The following is a 23,878-nucleotide window of genomic DNA, read 5'->3' on the forward strand; positions in this document are numbered from 1 at the left end:
CCTACAGGTGGGACAGGTGTGTGAGTAGGGAGGATCCCTACAGGTGGGACAGGTGTGTGAGTAAGGAGGATCCCTACAGGTGGGACAGGTGTGTGAGTAGGGAGGATCCCTACAGGTGGGACAGGTGTGTGAGTAAGGAGGATCCCTACAGGTGGGACAGGTCTATGAGTAGGGAGGAGGATCCCTACAGGTGGGACAGGTCTATGAGTAGGGAGGAGGATCCCTACAGGTGGGACAGGTGTGTGAGTAAGGAGGATCCCTACAGGTGGGACAGGTGTGTGAGTAGGGAGGATCCCTACAGGTGGGACAGGTGTGTGAGTAAGGAGGATTCCTACAGGTGGGACAGGTGTGTGAGTAAGGAGGAGGATCCCTACAGGTGAGACAGGTGTGTGAGTAGGGAGGAAGATCCCTACAGGTGGGACAGGTGTGTGAGTAAGGAGGAGGATCCCTACAGGTGGGACAGGTCTATGAGTAAGGAGGAGGATCCCTACAGGTGGGACAGGTGTGTGAGTAGGGAGGATCCCTACAGGTGGGACAGGTCTGTGAGTAAGGAGGAGGATCCCTACAGGTGGGACAGGTGTGTGAGTAGGGAGGATCCCTACAGGTGGGACAGGTGTGTGAGTAAGGAGGATCCCTGCAGGTGAGACAGGTGTGTGAGTAAGGAGGAGGATCCCTACAGGTGGGACAGGTGTGTGAGTAGGGAGGATCCCTACAGGTGGGACAGGTGTGTGAGTAGGGAGGATCCCTACAGGTGGGACAGGTCTGTGAGTAAGGAGGAGGATCCCTACAGGTGAGACAGGTGTTTGAGTAAGGAGGAAGATCCCTACAGGTGGGACAGGTCTATGAGTAAGGAGGAAGATCCCTACAGGAGGGACAGGTGTGTGAGTAGGGAGGATCCCTACAGGTGGGACAGGTGTGTGAGTAGGGAGGATCCCTACAGGTGGGGCAGTTGTGTGAGTAGGGAGGATCCCTACAGGTGGGACAGGTGTGTGAGTAGGGAGGAGGATCCCTACAGGTGGGACAGGTCTATGAGTAGGAGGAGGATTCCTACAGGTGGGACAGGTCTGTGAGTAAGGAGGTGGATCTCTACAGGTGGGACTGGTGTGTGAGTAAGGAGGATCCCTACAGGTGGGACAGGTGTGTGAGTAAGGAGGAGGATCCCTACAGGTGAGACAGGTCTGTGAGTAAGGAGGAGGATCCCTACAGGTGGGACAGGTGTGTGAGTAGGGAGGATCCCTACAGGTGGGACAGGTCTGTGAGTAGGTAGGATCCCTGCAGGTGGGACAGGTCTATGAGTAAGGAGGAGGATCCCTACAGGTGAGACAGGTCTGTGAGTAAGGAGAAGGATCCCTACAGGTGGGACAGGTCTATGAGTAGGTAGGATCCCTGCAGGTGGGACAGGTCTATGAGTAAGGAGGAGGATCCCTACAGGTGGGACAGGTGTGTGAGTAAGGAGGATCCCTACAGGTGGGACAGGTGTGTGAGTAAGGAGGAGGATCCCTACAGGTGGGACAGGTCTATGAGTAAGGAGGAGGATCCCTACAGGTGGGACAGGTGTGTGAGTAAGGAGGAGGATCCCTACAGGTGGGACAGGTGTGTGAGTAAGGAGGAGGGTCCCTACAGGTGGGACAGGTGTGTGAGTAAGGAGGATCCCTACAGGTGGGACAGGTGTGTGAGTAGGGAGGATCCCTACAGGTGGGACAGGTCTGTGAGTAGGGAGGATCCCTACAGGTGGGACAGGTGTGTGAGTAGGGAGGATCCCTACAGGTGGGACAGGTGTGTGAGTAAGGAGGATCCCTACAGGTGGGACAGGTGTGTGAGTAGGGAGGATCCCTACAGGTGGGACAGGTGTGTGAGTAAGGAGGATCCCTACAGGTGGGACAGGTGTGTGAGTAGGGAGGATCCCTACAGGTGGGACAGGTGTGTGATTAGGGAGGATCCCTACAGGTGGGACAGGTGTGTGAGTAAGGAGGATCCCTACAGGTGGGACAGGTGTGTGAGTAGGGAGGATCCCTACAGGTGGGACTGGTGTGTGAGTAAGGAGGATCCCTACAGGTGGGACAGGTGTGTGTGTAGGGAGGAGGATCCCTACAGGTGGGACAGGTGTGTGAGTAAGGAGGATCCCTGCAGGTGAGACAGGTGTGTGAGTAAGGAGGAGGATCCCTACAGGTGGGACAGGTGTGTGAGTAGGGAGGATCCCTACAGGTGGGACAGGTGTGTGAGTAAGGAGGATCCCTACAGGTGGGACAGGTGTGTGAGTAAGGAGGAGGATCCCTACAGGTGGGACAGGTGTGTGAGTAAGGAGGATCCCTGCAGGTGAGACAGGTGTGTGAGTAAGGAGGAGGATCCCTACAGGTGGGACAGGTGTGTGAGTAGGGAGGATCCCTACAGGTGGGACAGGTGTGTGAGTAGGGAGGATCCCTACAGGTGGGACAGGTCTGTGAGTAAGGAGGAGGATCCCTACAGGTGAGACAGGTGTGTGAGTAAGGAGGAAGATCCCTACAGGTGGGACAGGTCTATGAGTAAGGAGGAAGATCCCTACAGGTGGGACAGGTGTGTGAGTAGGGAGGATCCCTACAGGTGGGACAGGTGTGTGAGTAGGGAGGATCCCTACAGGTGGGGCAGTTGTGTGAGTAGGGAGGATCCCTACAGGTGGGACAGGTGTGTGAGTAGGGAGGAGGATCCCTACAGGTGGGACAGGTCTATGAGTAGGAGGAGGATTCCTACAGGTGGGACAAGTCTGTGAGTAAGGAGGTGGATCTCTACAGGTGGGACAGGTGTGTGAGTAAGGAGGATCCCTACAGGTGGGACAGGTGTGTGAGTAGGGAGGATCCCTACAGGTGGGACTGGTGTGTGAGTAAGGAAGATCCCTACAGGTGGGATAGGTGTGTGAGTAAGGAGGAGGATCCCTACAGGTGAGACAGGTCTGTGAGTAAGGAGGAGGATCCCTACAGGTGGGACAGGTGTGTGAGTAGGGAGGATCCCTACAGGTGGGACAGGTCTGTGAGTAGGTAGGATCCCTGCAGGTGGGACAGGTCTATGAGTAAGGAGGAGGATCCCTACAGGTGAGACAGGTCTTTGAGTAAGGAGGAGGATCCCTACAGGTGGGACAGGTCTATGAGTAGGTAGGATCCCTGCAGGTGGGACAGGACTATGAGTAAGGAGGAGGATCCCTACAGGTGGGACAGGTGTGTGAGTAAGGAGGATCCCTACAGGTGGGACAGGTGTGTGAGTAAGGAGGATCCCTACAGGTGGGATAGGTGTGTGAGTAAGGAGGAGGGTCCCTACAGGTGGGACAGGTGTGTGAGTAAGGAGGATCCCTACAGGTGGGACAGGTGTGTGAGTAAGGAGGATCCCTACAGGTGGGACAGGTGTGTGAGTAGGGCGGATCCCTACAGGTGGGACAGGTAGGTGAGTAGGGAGGAGGATCCCTACAGGTGGGACAGGTGTGTGAGTAGGGAGGAAGATCCCTACAGGTGGGACAGGTGTGTGAGTAAGGAGGTGGATCCCTACAGGTGGGACAGGTGTGTGAGTAGGGAGGATCCCTACAGGTGGGACAGGTGTGTGAGTAAGGAGGATCCCTACAGGTGGGACAGGTCTGTGAGTAGGGAGGAGGATCCCTACAGGTGGGACAGGTGTGTGAGTAGGGAGGATCCCTACAGGTGGGACAGGTGTGTGAGTAAGGAGGATCCCTACAGGTGGGACAGGTGTGTGAGTAGGGAGGATCCCTACAAGTGGGACAGGTGTGTGAGTAAGGAGGAGGATCCCTACAGGTGGGACAGGTGTGTGAGTAAGGAGGAGGATCCCTACAGGTGAGACAGGTGTGTGAGTAGGGAGGAAGATCCCTACAGGTGGGACAGGTGTGTGAGTAAGGAGGAGGATCCCTACAGGTGGGACAGGTCTATGAGTAAGGAGGAGGATCCCTACAGGTGGGACAGGTGTGTGAGTAGGGAGGAAGATCCCTACAGGTGAGACAGGTGTGTGAGTAGGGAGGAAGATCCCTACAGGTGGGACAGGTGTGTGAGTAAGGAGGATCCCTACAGGTGGGACAGGTGTGTGAGTAAGGAGGAGGATCCCTACATGTGAGACAGGTGTGTGAGTAGGGAGGAAGATCCCTACAGGTGGGACAGGTGTGTGAGTAGGGAGGATCCCTACAGGTGGGAGGACAGGTGTGTGAGTAAGGAGGAGGATCCCTACAGGTGGGGGGACAGGTCTGTGAGTAGGGAGGAGGATCCCTACATTTTGGGATAGGTCACCTGGAAGGGCCTATGACAGAGTAACCTCATTAGCGTTACTCAGGGAAAGGTGAAGCCAGGTTTTATTGTCACATCTGAGAAGCTCCGCAGGAAATTTGTGCTTTTCTAGAAGGCAGAGGATGAATATGACGGTGGAATTCGGCCTAGTACAGTGCGGCTGAACGGCAGAAGAGCCAGGGGAAGCCATTTACAGAAAGCTACAATCCTACATCGGTATATATACATTTTTGTATTAGTTTAACATAAATCTGAATTTAATAGGATGTCCCTTAAGATGCCCGGGAGATATATATGGCGGCACATTGCAATCTGTAGTCAGAGCCCCCCGTTACACATATGATAAGAGAGGAAGGAAGTAGGGATCGTGCTGACATTCCAAAGCCTCACTGCACCATGTCATGCGACTGTGGTCGCCATGGCAGGCACATGACACAAGATGTAAATACATAATAGTGTTAAGAAAAGAGGCGAAGGAGAGAGAAATACACGTGTGTTCTTACAATAAATCAGTCATCTTATACTATTCTGGGATTGCAGCTTTGACGATTGAGCACAACATATAAATGGTAATTCACTACTGCAGTAAGAGTCTCCTACCGGTGTTCTGCGCACGCGACGAGACAGCAACGCGCCCACTCAGCGAGGACATGAACAGTAATCATACAGAGCTGGAGATGATGATAAGGGACATGGCTATGAGACCTGTACCGTCTCTGGATTACATAGGTGATCTGTGGAAGACAATCATTGGGTCCAGTCTCCTGCAGTAAAGGGGGGCTCGTGCCGGAACCCCAGGTGTGCAATAGGGCTGACACATCCCCCTGGAATAATGACCGTATAACACAGCGCTCGCATTCCTTGTGCAGCGGATACTGAAATGAAGATGGATGTCGGGCATGGATCAGCTCGGTCACCGTCTTCTTCATGGAGGATAACGTCAGCTGTGAGCGACGAGTCCCTCTTCTCTGATTATGCTACAAGTTCTCGGAGAGCCTCCAGCAGGTGGGAGAGGAATCACGGGTTGCGTGAGGCTTGGCCGGGGTCATGCATGCCACTTAGGCCTCCCGCAGCCGGCACTCACGATGCTGATGTCACAGAAATGGTATTATCCGAGTACATTGCAGAGTTTCCACAGTCGCTTTCATCCTCTCTCCATATGGTAGCATTCTGCTAATGTCTGTCGTCGTCTGCAGCCTCTGCCCACTTCTAGATGTCTGTGACGGGTGTCTGTGCCACGGAAGGTTCCCGGCGTGACATCACACTGAATGGCCTTTCTGGACGTGGCTTGTTCCAAGAGTCTGACAGTAGTCTCTGAACCCCTTCCCCTAACTGCCTGGGTCAGACGAATGTCTCTGTGGGGTCCTCAGATCCAGGGGGTCCTCCAGGTTCCCAGGAAGGGAGAGGCGACGGGGGCTGTACATGGACTCAGCGTTAAGCGTATGTGGCGCCAGCGGCATTTCACATAACTTGTACGTCACACCCTCCACGTCCCGGTATTCATACACCTGCAAAGAGCCGATATCAAATACCCACCATGTAATAATCTGCAGGGTATATCACTATGTATCTGTCAGGGGGTAGATGGGACAGAGCAATGTTCTGCAGATCACTAGAGAGGTCAGTAATGTAATAATCTGCAGAATATATCACTATGAATCTGTCAGGGGGTAGATGGGACAGAGCAATGGTCTGCAGTTCAGTAGAGAGGTCAGTAATGTAATAATCTGCAGGATATATCACTATGTACCTGTCAGGGGGTAGATGGGACAGAGCAATGTTCTGCAGATCACTATAGAGGTCAGTAATGTAATAATCTGCAGGATATATCACTATGTATCTGTCAGGAGGTAGATGGGACAAAGCAATGTTCTGCAGATCACTAGAGAGGTCAGTAATGTAATAATCTGCAGGATATATCACTATGTACCTGTCAGGAGATAGATGGGACAGAGTAATGTTCTGCAGATCACTAGAGAGGTCAGTAATGTAATAATCTGCAGAAAATATCACTATGTACCTGTCAGGGGATAGACGGGACAGAGCAATGTTCTGCAGATCACTAGAGAGGTCAGTAGTGTAATAATCTGCAGGATATATCACTATGTACCTGACAGGGGATAGATGGGAAAGAGCAAGGGGGGTATTTCCAAGTTGATCGCAGCAAGAAATGTTTTAGCAGTTGGGCAAAACCATGTGCACTGCAGGGGAGGCAGATATAACATGTGCAGAGAGAGTTAGATTTGGGTGGGTTATTTTGTTTCTGTGCAGGGTAAATACTGGCTGCTTTATTTTTACACTGCAAATTAGATTGCAGATTGAACACACCACACCCAAATCTAACTCTCTCTGCACATGTTACATCTGCCCCCCCTGCAGTGCACATGGTTTTGCCCAACTGCTAAAAAATTTCTTGCTGCGATCAACTTGGAATTACCCCCAATGTTCTGCAGATCACTAGAGAGGTCAGTAGTGTAATCATCTGCAGGATATATCACTATGTACCTGACAGGGGGAAGGTGGGACAGAGCAATGTTCTGCAGATCACTAGAGAGGTCAGTAATGTAATAATCTGCAGGATATATCACTATGTATCTGTCAGGGGGTAGATGGGACAGAGCAATGTTCTGCAGATCACTAGAGAGGACAGTAGTGTAATCATCTGCAGGATATATTACTATGTACCTGACAGGGGGAAGGTGGGACAGAGCAATGTTCTGCAGATCACTAGAGAGGTCAGTAATGTAATAATCTGCAGGATATATCACTATGTATCTGTCAGGGGGTAGATGGGACAGAGCAATGTTCTGCAGATCACTAGAGAGGTCAGTAATGTAATAATCTGCAGGATATATCACTATGTATCTGTCAGGGGGTAGATAGGACAGAGCAATGTTCTGCAGGTCACTAGAGAGGTCAGTAGTGTAATAATCTGCAGAATATATAACTATAGTATGTATCTGTCAGGGGTAGATGGGACAGAGCGATGTTCTGCAGGTCACTAGAGAGGTCAGTAATGTAATAATCTGCAGGATATATCACTATGTACCTGACAGGGGGAAGGTGGGACAGAGCAATGTTCTGCAGATCACTAGAGAGGTCAGTAATGTAATAATCTGCAGGATATATCACTATGTATCTGTCAGGGGGTAGATGGGACAGAGCAATGTTCTGCAGGTCACTAGAGAGGTCAGTAGTGTAATAATCTGCAGAATATATAACTATAGTATGTATCTGTCAGGGGTAGATGGGACAGAGCAATGTTCTGCAGGTCACTAGAGAGGTCAGTAATGTAATAATCTGCAGAATATATAACTATAGTATGTATCTGTCAGGGTTAGATGGGACAGAGCAATGTACTGCAGATATCTAAGTATCTGCCAGGGGTGGGGGGGACAGCGCGATGCTCTGCACTTGTGTGTTAGAGAATTACACGGTAAGATGTAGTGGGGCAGGATGTTACAGGGCGGTATGAATCAGTGGCACTATATAAATAAATGCTGCGGCACGATGTTACGATCACAGGAATTGATCATGCGACGCAATTTACCTGAGAAGAGGATGCAGGTGTCTGCTGTCCACATGGGGGGAAACTCTGAGGGGGGGTGGAGACTGTGCTGTACGCGGGGGGCACCAGGACCACCTGCTTCTGTAGTAACTGCATAATAGTGCTGATATCTGTCACCATGCGGCTCTCCAACCTGAGGAGATGGGGAGAATACGGGGCAGTTATACAATGGGGGTGAGGAGGGGAGTATAGATATGGGGGAGGGGAGATATATATTGGGGGTGAGGAGGGGAGTATATATATGTAGGGGAGATATATATTGGTGGTCAGGATAAGGGTATAGATATGTAGGGGAGATATATATTGGGGTGAGGAGGGGAGTATAGATATGTAGGAGAGATATATATTGGGGTGAGGAGGGGAGTATAGATATGTAGGGGAGATATATATTGGGGTGAGGAGGGGAGTATAGATATGTAGGGGAGATATATATTGGGGAGTGGGAGGGGAGTATAGATATGTAGGGGAGATATATATTGGGGAGTGGGAGGGGAGTATAGATATGTAGGGGAGATATATATTGGGGTGAGGAGGGGAGTATAGATATGTAGGGGAGATATATATTGGGGTGAGGAGGGGAGTATAGATATGTAGGGGAGATATATATTGGGGAGTGGGAGGGGAGTATAGATATGTAGGGGAGATATATATTGGGGAGTGGGAGGGGAGTATAGATATGTAGGGGAGATATATATTGGGGTGAGGAGGGGAGTATAGATATGTAGGGGAGATATATATTGGGGTGAGGAGGGGAGTATAGATATGTAGGGGAGATATATATTGGGGTGAGGAGGGGAGTATAGATATGTAGGGGAGATATATATTGGGGTGAGGAGGGGAGTATAGATATGTAGGGGAGATATATATTGGGGAGTGGGAGGGGAGTATAGATATGTAGGGGAGATATATATTGGGGTGAGGAGGGGAGTATAGATATGTAGGGGAGATATATATTGGGGTGAGGAGGGGAGTATAGATATGTAGGGGAGATATATATTGGGGAGTGAGAGGGGAGTATAGATATGTAGGGGAGATATATATTGGGGTGAGGAGGGGAGTATAGATATGTAGGGGAGATATATATTGGGGTGAGGAGGGGAGTATAGATATGTAGGGGAGATATATATTGGGGTGAGGAGGGGAGTATAGATATGTAGGGGATATATATATATATTGGGGAGTATGGATATGTAGGGGAGATATATATTGGGGTGAGGAGGGGAGTATAGATATATAGGAGAGATATATATTGGGGTGAGGAGGGGAGTATAGATATGTAGGGGAGATATATATTGGGGAGTGGGAGGGGAGTATAGATATGTAGGGGAGATATATATTGGGGTGAGGAGGGGAGTATAGATATGTAGGGGAGATATATATTGGGGAGTGGGACGGGAGTATAGATATGTAGGGAAGATATATATTGGGGTGAGGAGGGGAGTATAGATATGTAGGGGAGATATATATTGGGGTGAGGAGGGGAGTATAGATATGTAGGGGAGATATATATTGGGGGTGAAGAGGGGAGTATAGATATGTAGGGGAGATATATATTGGTGGTCAGGAGAAGGGTATAGATATGTAGGGGAGATATATATTGGGGGTCAGGAGGGGAGTATAGATATATAGAGGAGATATACATTGTTGGTCAGGAGAAGGGTGTAGATATGTAGGGGAGATATATATTGGGGGTCAGGAGGGGAGTATAGATATGTAGGGGAGATATATATTGGGGGTGTGGAGGGGAGTATAGATATATAGTGGAGATATATATTAGGGGTGAGGAGGGGAGTATAGATATGTAGGGGAGATATACATTGGGGGTCAGGAGGGGAGTATAGATATGTAGAGTAGATATATATTGGGGGTCAGGAGGGGAGTATAGATATGTAGAGGAGATATATATTGGGGGTAAAGAGGGGAGTATAGATATGTAGGGGAGATATATATTGGGGGTGAGGAGGGGAGTATAGATATATAGGGAAAATATATATTGGGGGTGAGGAGGGGAGTATAGATATGTAGGGGAGATATATATTGGGGAGTGGGAGGGGAGTATAGATATGTAGTGGAGATTTATATTGGGGGGTCAGGAGGGGAGTATAGATATGGGGGAGGGGAGATATATATTGGGGGTCAGGAGGGGAGTATAGATATGTAGGGGAGATATATATTGGGGGTCAGGAGGGGAGTATAGATATGGGGGAGGGGAGATATATATTGGGGGTCAGGAGGGGAGTATAGATATGTAGGGAAGCTATATATTGGGGGTGAGGAGGGGAGTATAGATATGTAGGGGAGATATATATTGGGGAGTGGGAGGGGAGTATAGATATGTAGTGGAGATTTATATTGGGGGGTCAGGAGGGGAGTATAGATATGGGGGAGGGGAGATATATATTGGGGGTCAGGAGGGGAGTATAGATATGTAGGGGAGATATATATTGGGGGTCAGGAGGGGAGTATAGATATGGGGGAGGGGAGATATATATTGGGGGTCAGGAGGGGAGTATAGATATGTAGGGAAGCTATATATTGGGGGTGAGGAGGGGTGTATAGATATGTAGGGGAGATATATATTGGGGTTGAGGAGGGGAGTATAGATATGTAGGGGAGATATATTTTGGGGTGAGGAGGGGAGTATAGATATGTAGGGGAGATATATATTGGGGTGAGGAGGAGAGTATAGATATGTAGGGAAGATATATATTGGGGGTGAAGAGGGGAGTATAGATATTTTCTGGGAGATATATATTGGGGGTCAGGAGGGGGTATAGATATGTAGGGGAGATATATATTGGGGGTGAGGAGGAGAGTATAGATATGTAGGGGAGATATATATTGGGGGTCAGGAGAAGGGTATAGATATGTAAGGGAGATATATATTGGGGGTCAGGATGGGAGTATTGATATGTAGGGGAGATATATATTGGGGGTCAGGAGGGGAGTATAGACATGCAGGGGAGATATATATTGGGGGTGAGGAGGGGGGTGTATATATATATATATATATATATATATATATATATATAGTGGAGATATATATTAGGGGTGAGGAGGGGAGTATAGATATGTAGGGGAGATATATTTTGGGGGTGAGGAGGAGAGTATAGATATGTAAGGGAGATATATATTGGGGGTGAGGAGGGGAGATATATATTGAGGGTCAGGAGGGGAGAATAGATATGTAGGGGTGATATATATTGGGGGTGAGGAGGGGAGTATAGATATATAGGGGACATATATATTGGTGGTTAGGAGGGGAGTATAGATATGTAGGGGAGATATATATTGGGGGTCAGGAGGGGAGTATAGATATATAGGGGAGAAATATATTGGGGGTGAGGAGGGGAGTATTGATATATAGGGGATATATATATATATATATATATATATTGGGGGTGAGGAGGGGAGTATAGATATGTTGGGGAGATATATATTGGGGAGTGGGAGGGGAGTATAGATATGTAGGGGAGATATATATTGGGGGTCAGGAGGGGAATATAGATATTTAGGGAAGATATATATTGGGGAGTGGGAGGGGAGTATAGATATGTAGGGGAGATATATATTGGGGGTCAGGAGGGGAGCATAGATATTTAGGGGAGATATATATTGGGGGTCAGGAGGGGAGTATATATATATAGGGGAGATATATATTGGGGGTCAGGAGGGGAATATAGATATGTAGGGGAGATATATATTGGGGAGTGGGAGGGGAGTATAGATATGTAGGGGAGATATATATTGGGGGTCAGGAGGGGAATATAGATATTTAGGGAAGATATATATTGGGGAGTGGGAGGGGAGTATAGATATGTAGGGGAGATATATATTGGGGGTCAGGAGGGGAGCATAGATATTTAGGGGAGATACATATTGGGGATCAGGAGGGGAGTATAGCTATATAGGGGAGATATATAAGAGGGGTGAGGAGGGGAGTATGAGGAGTGAATAGGGATTGGTGGTATAGGGAGGGTCCGGAGAATGATGTATGGGGGAGTGCGAGGGGAGTATAGATATGTGGGGAAGGGGGGGGGGGAGATATATATTGGGGGTCAGGAGGGGTCAGGCAGGGTCCGGAGAATGGTGTATCGGGAGTGGGAATAACACAATATTACAGATACTCAGGAACCTGTTGAGTTGCTTCTGCAGTTGATCCAGCCTGTTCCCCAATTCACATTTTTGCCGCCGACTAATGGAAGGCGCCGGAGCAGTGAGCGTGGTGTGGGTAGGGATGGTGCATCGCGGCAGCTCCTGGTACTGACGTCCATTTCTGTCTCCCCAAAAGCTAAAGATGTTAGATACCCCAGAAAAAGCACCTAGGAAAAGGTCAAATAAATAGCAGTGTACAGTAAGGCCGGCAGTCCGGGGATAGGGGAACACAAAGACCGGCAGTCCGGGGATAGGGGAACATAAAGGCCGGCAGTCCGGGGATAGGGGAACATAAAGGCCGGCAGTCCGGGGATAGGGGAACATAAAGGCCGATAGTCCGGGGATAGGGGAACACAAAGGCCGGCAGTCCGGGGATAGTGGAACATAAAGGCCGGCAGTCCGGGGATAGGGGAACATAAAGGCCGGCAGTCCGGGGATAGGGGAACATAAAGGCCGGCAGTCCGGAGATAGGGGAACACAAAGGCCGGCAGTCCGGGGATAGGGGAACATAAAGGCCGGCAGTCCGGGGATAGGGAACACATAGGCCGGCAGTCCGGGGATAGGGGAACACAAAGGTCGGCAGTCCGGGGATAGGGGAACATAAAGGCCGGCAGTCCGGGGATAGGGAACACATAGGCCGGCAGTCCGGGGATAGGGGAACACAAAGGTCGGCAGTCCGGGGATAGGGGAACATAAAGGCCGGCAGTTCGGGGATAGGGGAACACAAAGGCCGGCAGTCCGGAGATAGGGGAACACAAAGGCCGATAGTTCGGGGATAGGGGAACACAAAGGCCGGCAGTCCGGAGATAGGGGAACACAAAGGCCGGCAGTCCGGAGATAGGGGAACACAAAGGCCGGCAGTCCGGGGATAGGGGAACACAAAGGCCGGCAGTTCGGGGATAGGGGAACACAAAGGCCGGCAGTCCGGGGATAGGGGAACACAAAGGCTGGCAGTCCGGGGATAGAGGAACACAAAGGCCGGCAGTCCGGGGATAGTGGAACACAAAGGCCGGCAGTCCGGGGATAGGGGAACACAAAGGCCGGCAGTTCGGGGATAGTGGAACACAAAGGCCGGCAGTCCGGGGATAGTGGAACACAAAGGCCGGCAGTCCGGGGATAGAGGAACACAAAGGCCGGCAGTCAGGGGATAGGGGAACATAAAGGCCGGCAGTCCGGGGATAGTGGAACATAAAGGCCGGCAGTCCGGGGATAGAGGAACACAAAGGCCGGCAGTCCGGGGATAGAGGAACACAAAGGCCGGCAGTCCGGGGATAGAGGGACATAAAGGCCGGCAGTCCGGGGATAGTGGAACATAAAGGCCGGCAGTCCGGGGATAGAGGAACATAAAGGCCGGCAGTCCGGGGATAGTGGAACATAAAGGCCGGCAGTCCGGGGATAGAGGGACATAAAGGCCGGCAGTCCGGGGATAGAGGGACATAAAGGCCGGCAGTCCGGGGATAGAGGAACACAAAGGCCGGCAGTCCGGGGATAGTGGAACATTAAGGCCGGCAGTCCGGGGATAGAGGAACATAAAGGCCGGCAGTCCGGGGATAGAGGAACACAAAGGCCGGCAGTCCGGGGATAGTGGAACATTAAGGCCGGCAGTCCGGGGATAGTGGAACATAAAGGCCGGCAGTCCGGGGATAGTGGAACATAAAGGCCGGCAGTCCGGGGATAGGGGAACATAAAGGCCGGCAGTCCGGGGATAGGGGAACATAAAGGCCGGCAGTCCGGGGATAGTGGAACATAAAGGCCGGCAGTCCGGGGATAGAGGAACATAAAGGCCGGCAGTCCGGGGATAGAGGGACATAAAGGCCGGCAGTCCGGGGATAGGGGAACATAAAGGCCGGCAGTCCGGGGATAGGGGAACATAAAGGCCGGCAGTCCGGGGATAGGGGAACATAAAGGCCGGCAGTCCGGGGATAGAGGGACATAAAGGCCGGCAGTCCGGAGATAGGGGAACACAAAGGCCGGCAGTCCGGGGATAGGGGAACACAAAGGCCGGCAGTTCGGGGATAGGGGAACACAAAGGCCGGCAGTCCGGGGATAGGGGAACACAAAGGCTGGCAGTCCGGGGATAGAGGAACACAAAGGCCGGCAGTCCGGGGATAGTGGAACACAAAGGCCGGCAGTTCGGGGATAGGGGAACACAAAGGCTGGCAGTCCGGGGATAGTGGAACATAAAGGCCGGCAGTCCGGGGATAGGGGAACATAAAGGCCGGCAGTCCGGGGATAGGGGAACATAAAGGCCGGCAGTCCGGGGATAGGGGACATGAAGTGTGTGCGAGCTCAGGGAAGGTCAGGGGGGCGGTTCCGTTCTCAGATGATGCGACACTAAGCAGCGCAGGGACACTGAGCGCAGCCGGAGAGGGTGGGGTTACAGTTATTCTCCCGCTTACCTGACAGGTGGTTGCACACATCCCCCGCGCTCTGGTCGCCCTCCACCTCTCCCCCATTTGCCGCAGTGACGTTGCTGCACGTAGCCCGTGTTGGAGACAGCTCAATGGTGTTTGACACCGGCACCGGCTGCTCATCATCACTGGACGAGGAACTGTTGGGGACGCTGCTGTGCTCCCCCCATCCCTTCTCCTCCAGCAGACTGTTCCGGATCAGCCGGCCTGACCTCTGACCCTTCGGTACCTCGCCGGCATTCTCAGCGTCTGTAATATAAATGAGGAGAGTGAGACACGTCCCTTTGGATCAGCACCCAGGCGAAGCCATGTGCCGACTCGCCCAGATCTGAGTTTTGCATTTTGACATATAACATGAATGTTTAAATAAAGGATTTCATCTACAGGCAGGGGCGGATTGGGAACAAAAAGCGGCCCTGGAAAAAGTTGTACTAGTGGCCCCACATGGGCAGCACCAGAGGTGTAAGGTCTAGCCATGGGCCATGGCAGCAGCACCCTTCCCCCAAGACCTTCCAGATAGTGGGGATGTCCAGCATCAAGGGGGAAGGTAAAAAGAAATAAAATTACATATTATGAGCACATTATATGATACACCTTCAGAATTTAGGAAACTATATCATTCTTTAGAAATATATATTTTCTTGCTTATTACACCAACCGTATCCCAATCACTATTCACTCAATCTTATATGTCAGCCAAGCAGGCAGACAGAGCATACACTAGATCATCTGCAATCACAGGCTAAGTGGCAGTGTCATTTTCATATATGCAAATTATTTATTATGTCTATAAATAGGACCACATGTCCTCAAACAAAACAGGCCCCACGGGTGCGTCAGCCCACTGGGAATCTTCCCTGTAAACTAGGGGAGGGCAACGTGCGGTCCGTGAACCGATCCTGTCCGGCCCCGCTGTCCCACACAAGTGTGCAATGACAAGCGGCCCGACTGGCTGAGCCGCTCGTCATTGCGCTACCTAGCTCCCAGAAGCGGCGCTGCAGAGGAAATCCCGGTCTCGTCACTGGGTCTGCTGACCGGGATTTCCACTGTGAGGTCAGGCGCTGGGCGGCACGGGGGGGCGGGGCCACGGCAGGAGCGGGCAGCAGCGACTCCGTGCGGCACAGCGGGCAGCGGGGATCAGGCAGCGGGCCCCGGATCTGCCACTGTGAAAAAAGGTAAAGGGATCTATGCTTCACTTTAAAAGCTGCTATATAGATTCAGGGGAGGGGAGGGTTGGTTAGGAGGGGAGGGACTGCTATATGGGTTTAGGGGAGGATAGAGACTGCTATATAGGTCCAGCAGAGGGGGGTAGAGACTGCTATATGGGTCCAGCGGAGGATTGGGGGGGGAGCTAGTAACTGTGCCCAGGGAGAGACAGGAGCTGTGAATACCAGCATTACACAGAATGTTGTTTGTTTTCAGCACTGTTTTTTTTTGTTTTTTTTGTTACTGGATTACTTTTTTTTTAGTCATTTTGTATTTTGCCCGTAAAAAACTACGTATTTAGGCCTTCATTCCGAGTTGTTCGCTCGTTATTTTCCTTCACATCGGTGCGATTTTCCGCTAACTGCGCATGCGCAATGTTCGCACTGCGGCTGCGCCAAGTAAATTTGCTAAGAAGTTTGGTATTTTACTCACGGCATTACAAGGTTTTTTCTTCGTTCTGGTGATCGGAGTGTGATTGACAGGAAGTGGGTGTTTCTGGTCGGAAACTGGCCGTTTTATGGGAGTGTGTGAAAAAACGCAGTTTCTGGGAAAAACGCGGGAGTGGCTGGAGAAACGGAGGAGTGTCTGGGCGAACACTGGGTGTGTTTGTGACGTCAAACCAGGAACGAAACTGACTGAACTGATCGCAGTGTAGGAGTAAGTATCGAGCTACTCAGAAACTGCTAAGAAATTTCTATTCACAATTTTGCGACTCTTTCGTTCGCAATTCTGCTAAGCTGAGATTCACTCCCAGTAGGCGGCGGCTTAGCATGTGCAATGCTGCTAAAAGCAGCTAGCGAGCGAACAACTTGGAATGATGGCCTTAGTGTATATTTTTGTGGTGTATGTTTTTATAGTGTTTTATATATATATATATATATATATATATATATACACACACTATGTTTTTATTATTATGGCCCTCATTCCGAGTTGATCGTCGGTATTTTTCATCGCATCGCAATGAAAATCCGCTTAGTACGCATGCGCAATATTCGCACTGCGACTGCGCCAAGTAATTTAACAATGAAGATAGTATTTTTACTCACGGCTTTTTCATCGCTCCGGCGATCGTAATGTGATTGACAGGAAATGGGTGTTACTGGGCGGAAACACGGCGTTTTATGGGCGTGTGGATGAAAACGCTACCGTTTCCGGAAAAAACGCAGTAGTGGCTGGAGAAACGGAGGAGTGGCTGGGCGAACGCTGGGTGTGTTTGTGACGTCAAACCAGGAACGACAAGCACTGAACTGATCGCACAGGCAGAGTAAGGTTGAAGTTACTCAGAAACTGCAAAGTAGTTTGTAATCGCAATATTGCGAATACATCGGTCGCAATTTTAAGAAGCTAAGATACACTCCCAGTAGGCGTAGGCTTAGCGTGTGTAACTCTGCTAAATTCGCCTTGCGACCGATCAACTCGGAATGAGGGCCCATATACATAACTATGGGCCTAATTCAGACCTGATCGCTAGCAGGTGATTTTTGCACTGCTGCGATCAGGTAGTCGCCGCCTACAGGGGTGGGGGTAATCGCTGTGCAGGGGTGAGATCGCATCTGCAGAGAGCTGCACAGACAAAAGTTTGTGCAGTCTCTGTACAGCCCAGGACTTACTCTTCCAGTGCGATGATCGAGACCGGAGCGGACGTCAGAAACCTTCCCTTCAAACGCCTGGTCCCGCATGCGTTTTTCCGGACACTCCTCTAAAACGGTCAATTGCCACCCACAAACGTCCTCTTCCTCTCAGTCACCTTGCGATCGCTTTGTTCGTACCATCCCGTCGCTGCGGACCGACGCGCCTACACATTGCTGTGCAGTTCAGACCCGATTTACAAGATATTTTGTGTGTGGCCCTCGACTATTCACTGGAAGTGTTAAGCGGCCCCCCAGCTGAAATAATTGCCCACCCCTGCTGTAAACCTTATGGCCAATCCGCCTCTGTCTACAGTATATATGTAACTAGTAACCTGGAAGGATTAATAACATGATTTGTTTTCTCTGTAATCCCAACCCTGTGGCACTTGTAAAATAGGCTTTACATTTATTTTTATTATTATTACCAGTTATGTATATAGCGCACACATATTCCACAGTGCTGTACAGAGAATATTTGGCCAGTCACATCAGTCCCTGCCCCAGTGGAGCTTACACTCTATGGCCCTCATTCCGAGTTGTTCGCTCGCTAGCTGCTTTTAGCAGCATTGCACACGCTAGGCCGCCGCCCTCTGGGAGTGTATCTTAGCTTATCAGAATAGAGAACGAAAGATTCGCAATTCTGCTATTAAATATTTCCCTGCAGTTTCTGAGTAGCTCCAGACTTACTCCTAGATTGCGATCAGCTCAGTCCGTTTAGTTCCTGGTTTGACGTCACAAACACGCCCTGCGTTCGGCCAGCCACTCCCCCGTTTTTCCAGCCACTCCCGCGTTTTTACCTGGCACGCCTGCGTTTTTTAGCACACTCCCGGAAAATGCTCTGTTACCTCCCAGAAACGCCCCATTCCTGTCAATCATTCACCGATCAGCAGAGCGACTGAAAAGCGCAGCGGAATCCACAGCAAATCTACTAAGTTTTTAGTTAAATAACTAAGCGCATGCGCATTTTGCAACAAATTGCAGCATAGCGAAAATCGGCAACGAGCGAACAACTCGGAATGACCACCTATATTCCCTATCACATATACACACATTCACACTTGGGGTAATTTTTATTGGGATCCAAGTAACCTACCAGTATATTTTTGGATTGTGGGAGGAAACCGGAGTACCCAGAGGAAACCCACGCAAGCACGGGGAGAATATACAAACTCCACACAGTTATGGCCATGGTGTGAATCGAACCCATGAGGCAGTAATGCTAACCACTACACCATCCGTGCTGCCCAAATGCGTTATCGCCCGCGGGTAACTGTCGTACAGGGCAACGGCCCCTAGTAAATCGCTCCTGACATGTGATCCATTCTGCAACCAGTCAGTAAGGAGAGATGGGTAACTGATCAGCGGCAGCCACATGGCACCGGGGTCTGATTCATATTTCTACACAAACCCGGTGCTATGTGTACAGACAGGATGATTAGGGGTCTGCGCAGACGCAGAACGGGTCTTGCAATGCACTGGCGCGCTGCAGCGTTTGGGGGACATAGCGGGGCCGGCAACCGACACTGTTCTTCAAAGCGGGGTCATGTCGCTCCTGTCTTGAAGACCGACGGGCCCAGGGTCAGAATCATCAGACGCAGACTTCCTGGACCCTACTGTCAGCCTGATGGTCACGACGTTGATCCGAGGTTGCGTCACTCGGATCTTGCTAATGCTGACAAGAGGCAATGGTGGTCATTCTGAGTTGATCGCTTGCTAGCAGATTTTAGCAGCCGTGCAAAAGCTATGCCGCCGCCCACTGTGAGTGTATCTTAGCTTAGCAGAAGTGCGAACAAAAGGATCGCAGAGCGGCTACAATAAATTTTTGTGCAGTTTCAGAGTAGCTCCAGACCTACTCAGCGCTTGCGATCACTTCAGACTGTTCAGTTCCTGTTTTGACGTCACAAACCCGCCCTGCGTTCGCCCAGCCATGCCTGCGTTTTTCCTGGCACGCCTGCGTTTTTCCGCACACTCCCTGAAAACGGTCAGTTGCCACCCAGAAATGCCCTCTTCCTGTCAATCACTCTGCGGCCAGCAGTGCGACTGAAATGCTTCGCTAGACCCTGTGTGAAACTACGTCGTTCGTTGTAATAGTACGTCGCGCGTACGCATTGCGCCACATACGCATGCGCAGAAGTGCCGCTTTTTTGCCTGATCGCTGCGCAGCGAACGAATGCAGCTAGCGATCAACTCGGAATGACCCCCAATGTTTTTTTATTAAAATTTTGCATCATAGTAACATAAAAACATTTATAATAAATCATTTCATATTTACATAAATATACAAAAAAGAAGAAGAAAGAACTGATACGAAATTGGGAATACAAGCGAATAAACAACTTATCATAAAGAACAAAACATATCCATGTGTCCATCCTTCCTTTCTGTAACCCCAAACTCTGAGGACATCAATAATTAACAAACGCCACCACTTCAAATGTGAACCTAAATCGCCATCCCCCTCTCTAGAGATACTCCTGCCTCCCCTTCACCTCCGTACTCCCCCGTCCCCACTCCCCTGAGCCCCTTTCATACCTCAAACCTCACCCACTCTTTCTCCTCCACCATCGCTCACTCACCCACTCATTCCCATCCACTCCCCTTCCGTATCTAGACAATACCAACATTATTTTGAGAACCACATAAAGAACGCTCGTAGCCCATCCTGCGTATGTAAACCATTGTCCTAAACCATAAACAATGTTCAAAAACGAATCGTTGGAAAGAAAAAGTAAGGAAATCACAGAAAGCCACTTTAGATTGGAGAAGAAGAAGGTCATCGGCCACCCACTGGGGGGGGGGCTTCAACTGGCGCCACAGACGGGACCAGCTGAGAGCGTCTAACCTCTCCTGCTCCAATTCCATCATCCACCTCACCTCGTGCAAGATCAAACCCACCACCTCTCTACAGGGAAGGACTGACAGGGCAGGAGGCGTCCATCTCCTACAGAAGCCTTCTGCTGCGTTAGAAGTTAATGAGATGGAATTGCGCAGCGGCTGTCGTGCAATGAATCGGGCCCTGGACTCTCACCTTTGTCCGTCCGTCTGCGGAAGGAGATCTTGCGCCGTCTCAGCTTGTTAAATCCGCTGTCAGAGTCATTGCTGCTGGGAGATCCAGGGATCATGTTGGTCTGAAATGGAACATTGACAGCTGATGTAGGAACGCGTCACATGGATGAGGAAACCAGGGGGGAAATTTACCAAAGATTGATTTTAGGTCGATTTAAAATTGATCAACATCAACAGGGGGTTCCAAAATTCCATATTTACTTAAAGTCGATTTTTGGCTGCTTTTTTTTAAGCCAGCGTCGATGTTTGTCGATTTCTTAAGTCTAAAGTCCCTCAGTTTATATCCGATATACTAAATATCGCCTGCAAACAGAAATAAAATACAGATTCCTGCTTATTTTCTATTGAACAATCCATTCCATGCGCCAGAAGCTGCTACGGTTCCTCTAAATCTGGCTTACATTCTTCCCGATAGTGGGGCACCTACGCAGGACCATGTGCTGAACAGGTCCTGCGTCATCACACCTAGTGCCCCTGAGCCGTTTCAGCCACCGCCGGGCCCTATGGTGATCGCAGCTGCAATTGTGCGCGCTGAGGATGTGTGACATTATGCAAAAAAGCCAGAAGCCCTGATAAGCGCAGAGACGCTCAGCGGAAGCCATCGCACAGGCGCAGCAACCGCGCACACATTCCCAGCGCACACGCAGATCCTTCACCCATCGTCAGCTCCAGTAATTCAACGGCCACGCAGCATGGCAGCCTGGACAGAGACTTCGGAGCTACGCTGTTTGAGTACAGATTTGCAAGCGCCCTAAACATGGCCGCAACAGGCCTGTGTTTTTGCAACCACTCCTCCGTCAACACCCATAAATGGTGCCTGACTGATAATCACTCTGCGTGACGGTAAGCGATGCGAGCGGAATCGCAATTAGACTTACCGCATGTGCAGTGCGAATCCTATGCACGCGCAATTTACAGACAATCGCACCATTGCAAAAACATTGCATATCGTCCGTCGTCTGTATTTTTTATAGGCATCAGAATGAGGTTTCGGCCAGTGGCACGTGTTCTACAAGCTACAGATTCCAACTAGTCTGTTATTATTCGTGATCTGTGGTCGATTCTGAGTTATTTCCCAAACCGACTGTTGGTAAATAAGAGACTTGTATAGACATCTAGGTTAAAGTACAAGATTAGGCTCATGGTCTATTTACATCTAAGGTCAGGTTACTGTATAGTTGATTTCCAGACGATTTCGCCTAAGTAAATACCCGATTTTCAAAATGGACTGTTAGTAAATATCCCCCCAGGCGTAGGGACCAGAGAGTCCCCAAGTGTGGCACAGGCTGGTCCAGGATTACTCTGTTACATAACAACAAATACTGTAACACGTCCATTACCGGGACCCAACTAATTGGTAAAATGGTAAAACTGGGCTAGAACATTACCCCCCAGGTCAGACCAAGAACCCCCTGGCTGGATGAATACGATTATTCGGGACATACATAGCCCAGACTCACATCTCGGAGGTTGAAGGTGATCTCCAAGCTGGACCAGAAATAGTCTGAGAATTCAGGATACATATCCAGAACTTCTAAGAGGTCCTCCCGGTGAATCTTGTGTAGGTCGCAGTAGGTCAGGGCTCGGACGTCTGCGTTGGATTTTCCAGGCCGTGCGTACAGATTGAGAGGCTCACCGAATATGTCGTTCTTCCCTGAGCAGAATGATATGGGGTGATACAATGTGAGGAGCCGTTCTCTGTGTGGAGTACCAGACAAGAGATGAAATGTGAGGAGCTGCTGACGCTCTACACGTGACGACAATGACAGTGTAACACAGACACACGGACGCAACCAATGCGCAGACCACACTGACTGCCAGACGTGTATGGGGAACGTATTTGGTGTATTACAGGGTGAGCGACATATCATAATTACCCAGTATGGCGACCACCACATCCCCGCGCAATATTTCAATGGATCCACGAGAAAGGAAGTAGAGAGCAGTAAGTACATCGCCCGCGTGCACTAGCGTGTCCCCAGGGGGTGCATGCGTGGTCTTAAACTTCATAGCCAGGGCCCGCAGGCAGCCCTTAGTGGCTCCTTTGAACGGTTTACAGTTCTGCAGAAGAGTTCGGTTTAGGTGCAGGCAGATATCGGCTTGCAGGCACTCGGGGAAACCCTTCAGAACCTAAAGAGCAGAAACAGAGGCACAATGGTGAAACGGACATGCAGAAAGATTTACAAAGGAGGGATCCAGAATATGGGAGAGGAGATATAAAGCCGGGGGAGAAGAACACAGAGATAGTGCGAGGACAGAAGAACAAGGATAGAGGTTCATGGATGGAGCATCACAAATGGACACAAAGTGATTGTGGGTGTACAGATGATGGACAAAAAGTGGTGGTGGGTGTACAGATAAAGGAAGGAGTGACGGTGGGTGTGAGATGATGGAAGGAGTGATGGGGGGGTGAGATGATGGAAGGAGTGATGGTGGGTGTGAGATGATGGAAGGAGTGATGGTGGGTGTGAGATGATGGAAGGAGTGATGGTGGGTGTGAGATGATGGAAGGAGTGATGGTGGGTGTGAGATGATGGAAGGAGTGATGGTGGGTGTGAGATGATGGAAGGAGTGACGGTGGGTGTGAGATGATGGAAGGAGTGATGGTGGGTGTGAGATGATGGAAGGAGTGATGGTGGGTGTGAGATGATGGAAGGAGTGATGGTGGGTGTGAGATGATGGAAGGAGTGACAGTGGGTGTGAGATGATGGAAGGAGTGACAGTGGGTGTGAGATGATGGAAGGAGTGATGGTGGGTGTGAGATGATGGAAGGAGTGATGGTGGGTGTGAGATGATGGAAGGAGTGACAGTGGGTGTGAGATGATGGAAGAAGTGATGGTGGGTGTGAGATGATGGAAGGAGTGATGGTGGGTGTGAGATGATGGAAGGAGTGACGGTGGGTGTGAGATGATGGAAGGAGTGATGGTGGGTGTGAGATGATGGAAGGAGTGACGGTGGGTGTGAGATGATGGACAAAAAGTGGTGGTGGGTGTACAGATGATGGATACAAAGTGATGGTGGGTGTACAGATGATGGATACAAAGTGATGGTGGGTGTACAGATGATGGATACAAAGTGATGGTGGGTGTACAGATGATGGATACAAAGTGATGGTGGGTGTAGAGATAAAGGAAGGAGTGATGGTGGGTGTGAGATGATGGAAGGAGTGACAGTGGGTGTAAGATGATGGAAGGAGTGACAGTGGGTGTAAGATGATGGAAGGAGTGATGGGGGGGTGAGATGATGGAAGGAGTGATGGTGGGTGAGAGATGATGGAAGTAATGACGGTGGGTGTGAGATGATGGAAGGAGTGACAGTAGAGAAAGAGTGATGGTGGGTGTGAGATGATGGAAGGAGTGACGGTGGGTGTGAGATGATGGAAGGAGTGATGGTGGGTGTGAGATGATGGAAGGAGTGATGGTGGGTGTGAGATGATGGAAGGAGTGACAGTGGGTGTGAGATGATGGAAGGAGTGATAGTAGAGAAGGAGTGACGGTGGGTGTGAGATGATGGAAGGAGTGACAGTGGGTGTGAGATGATGGAAGGAGTGATAGTAGAGAAGGAGTGACGGTGGGTGTGAGATGA

The 23,878-nt window shown here is 50.2% G+C and overlaps 1 protein-coding gene across 2 annotated transcripts in view; it reads right to left on the reverse strand.

Annotated features, from left to right (window-relative positions):
* Window positions 1-3,734: 3,734 nt before the first annotated feature.
* KCNH2 (potassium voltage-gated channel subfamily H member 2) overlaps window positions 3,735-23,878 on the reverse strand; it is a 750,290-nt gene continuing 730,146 nt past the window's right edge. The window contains exons 9-15 of one of the 2 annotated variants that reach the window (XM_063924667.1): window positions 22,171-22,423; window positions 21,754-21,947; window positions 20,256-20,355; window positions 14,376-14,636; window positions 11,957-12,143; window positions 7,804-7,954; window positions 3,735-5,761 (exon numbers count right to left, since the gene is read on the reverse strand). In XM_063924667.1, coding sequence (XP_063780737.1) covers window positions 5,582-5,761; window positions 7,804-7,954; window positions 11,957-12,143; window positions 14,376-14,636; window positions 20,256-20,355; window positions 21,754-21,947; window positions 22,171-22,423 — 1,326 coding nt within the window. In that variant the 3' untranslated portion in view covers window positions 3,735-5,581. The remainder of the gene's footprint in view (window positions 5,762-7,803; window positions 7,955-11,956; window positions 12,144-14,375; window positions 14,637-20,255; window positions 20,356-21,753; window positions 21,948-22,170; window positions 22,424-23,878) is intronic. The other variant, XM_063924668.1, reaches the window with a different exon arrangement.

Source organism: Pseudophryne corroboree, chromosome 5, assembly GCF_028390025.1.
Source record: "Pseudophryne corroboree isolate aPseCor3 chromosome 5, aPseCor3.hap2, whole genome shotgun sequence".
Lineage (NCBI taxonomy): Eukaryota > Metazoa > Chordata > Amphibia > Anura > Myobatrachidae > Pseudophryne > Pseudophryne corroboree.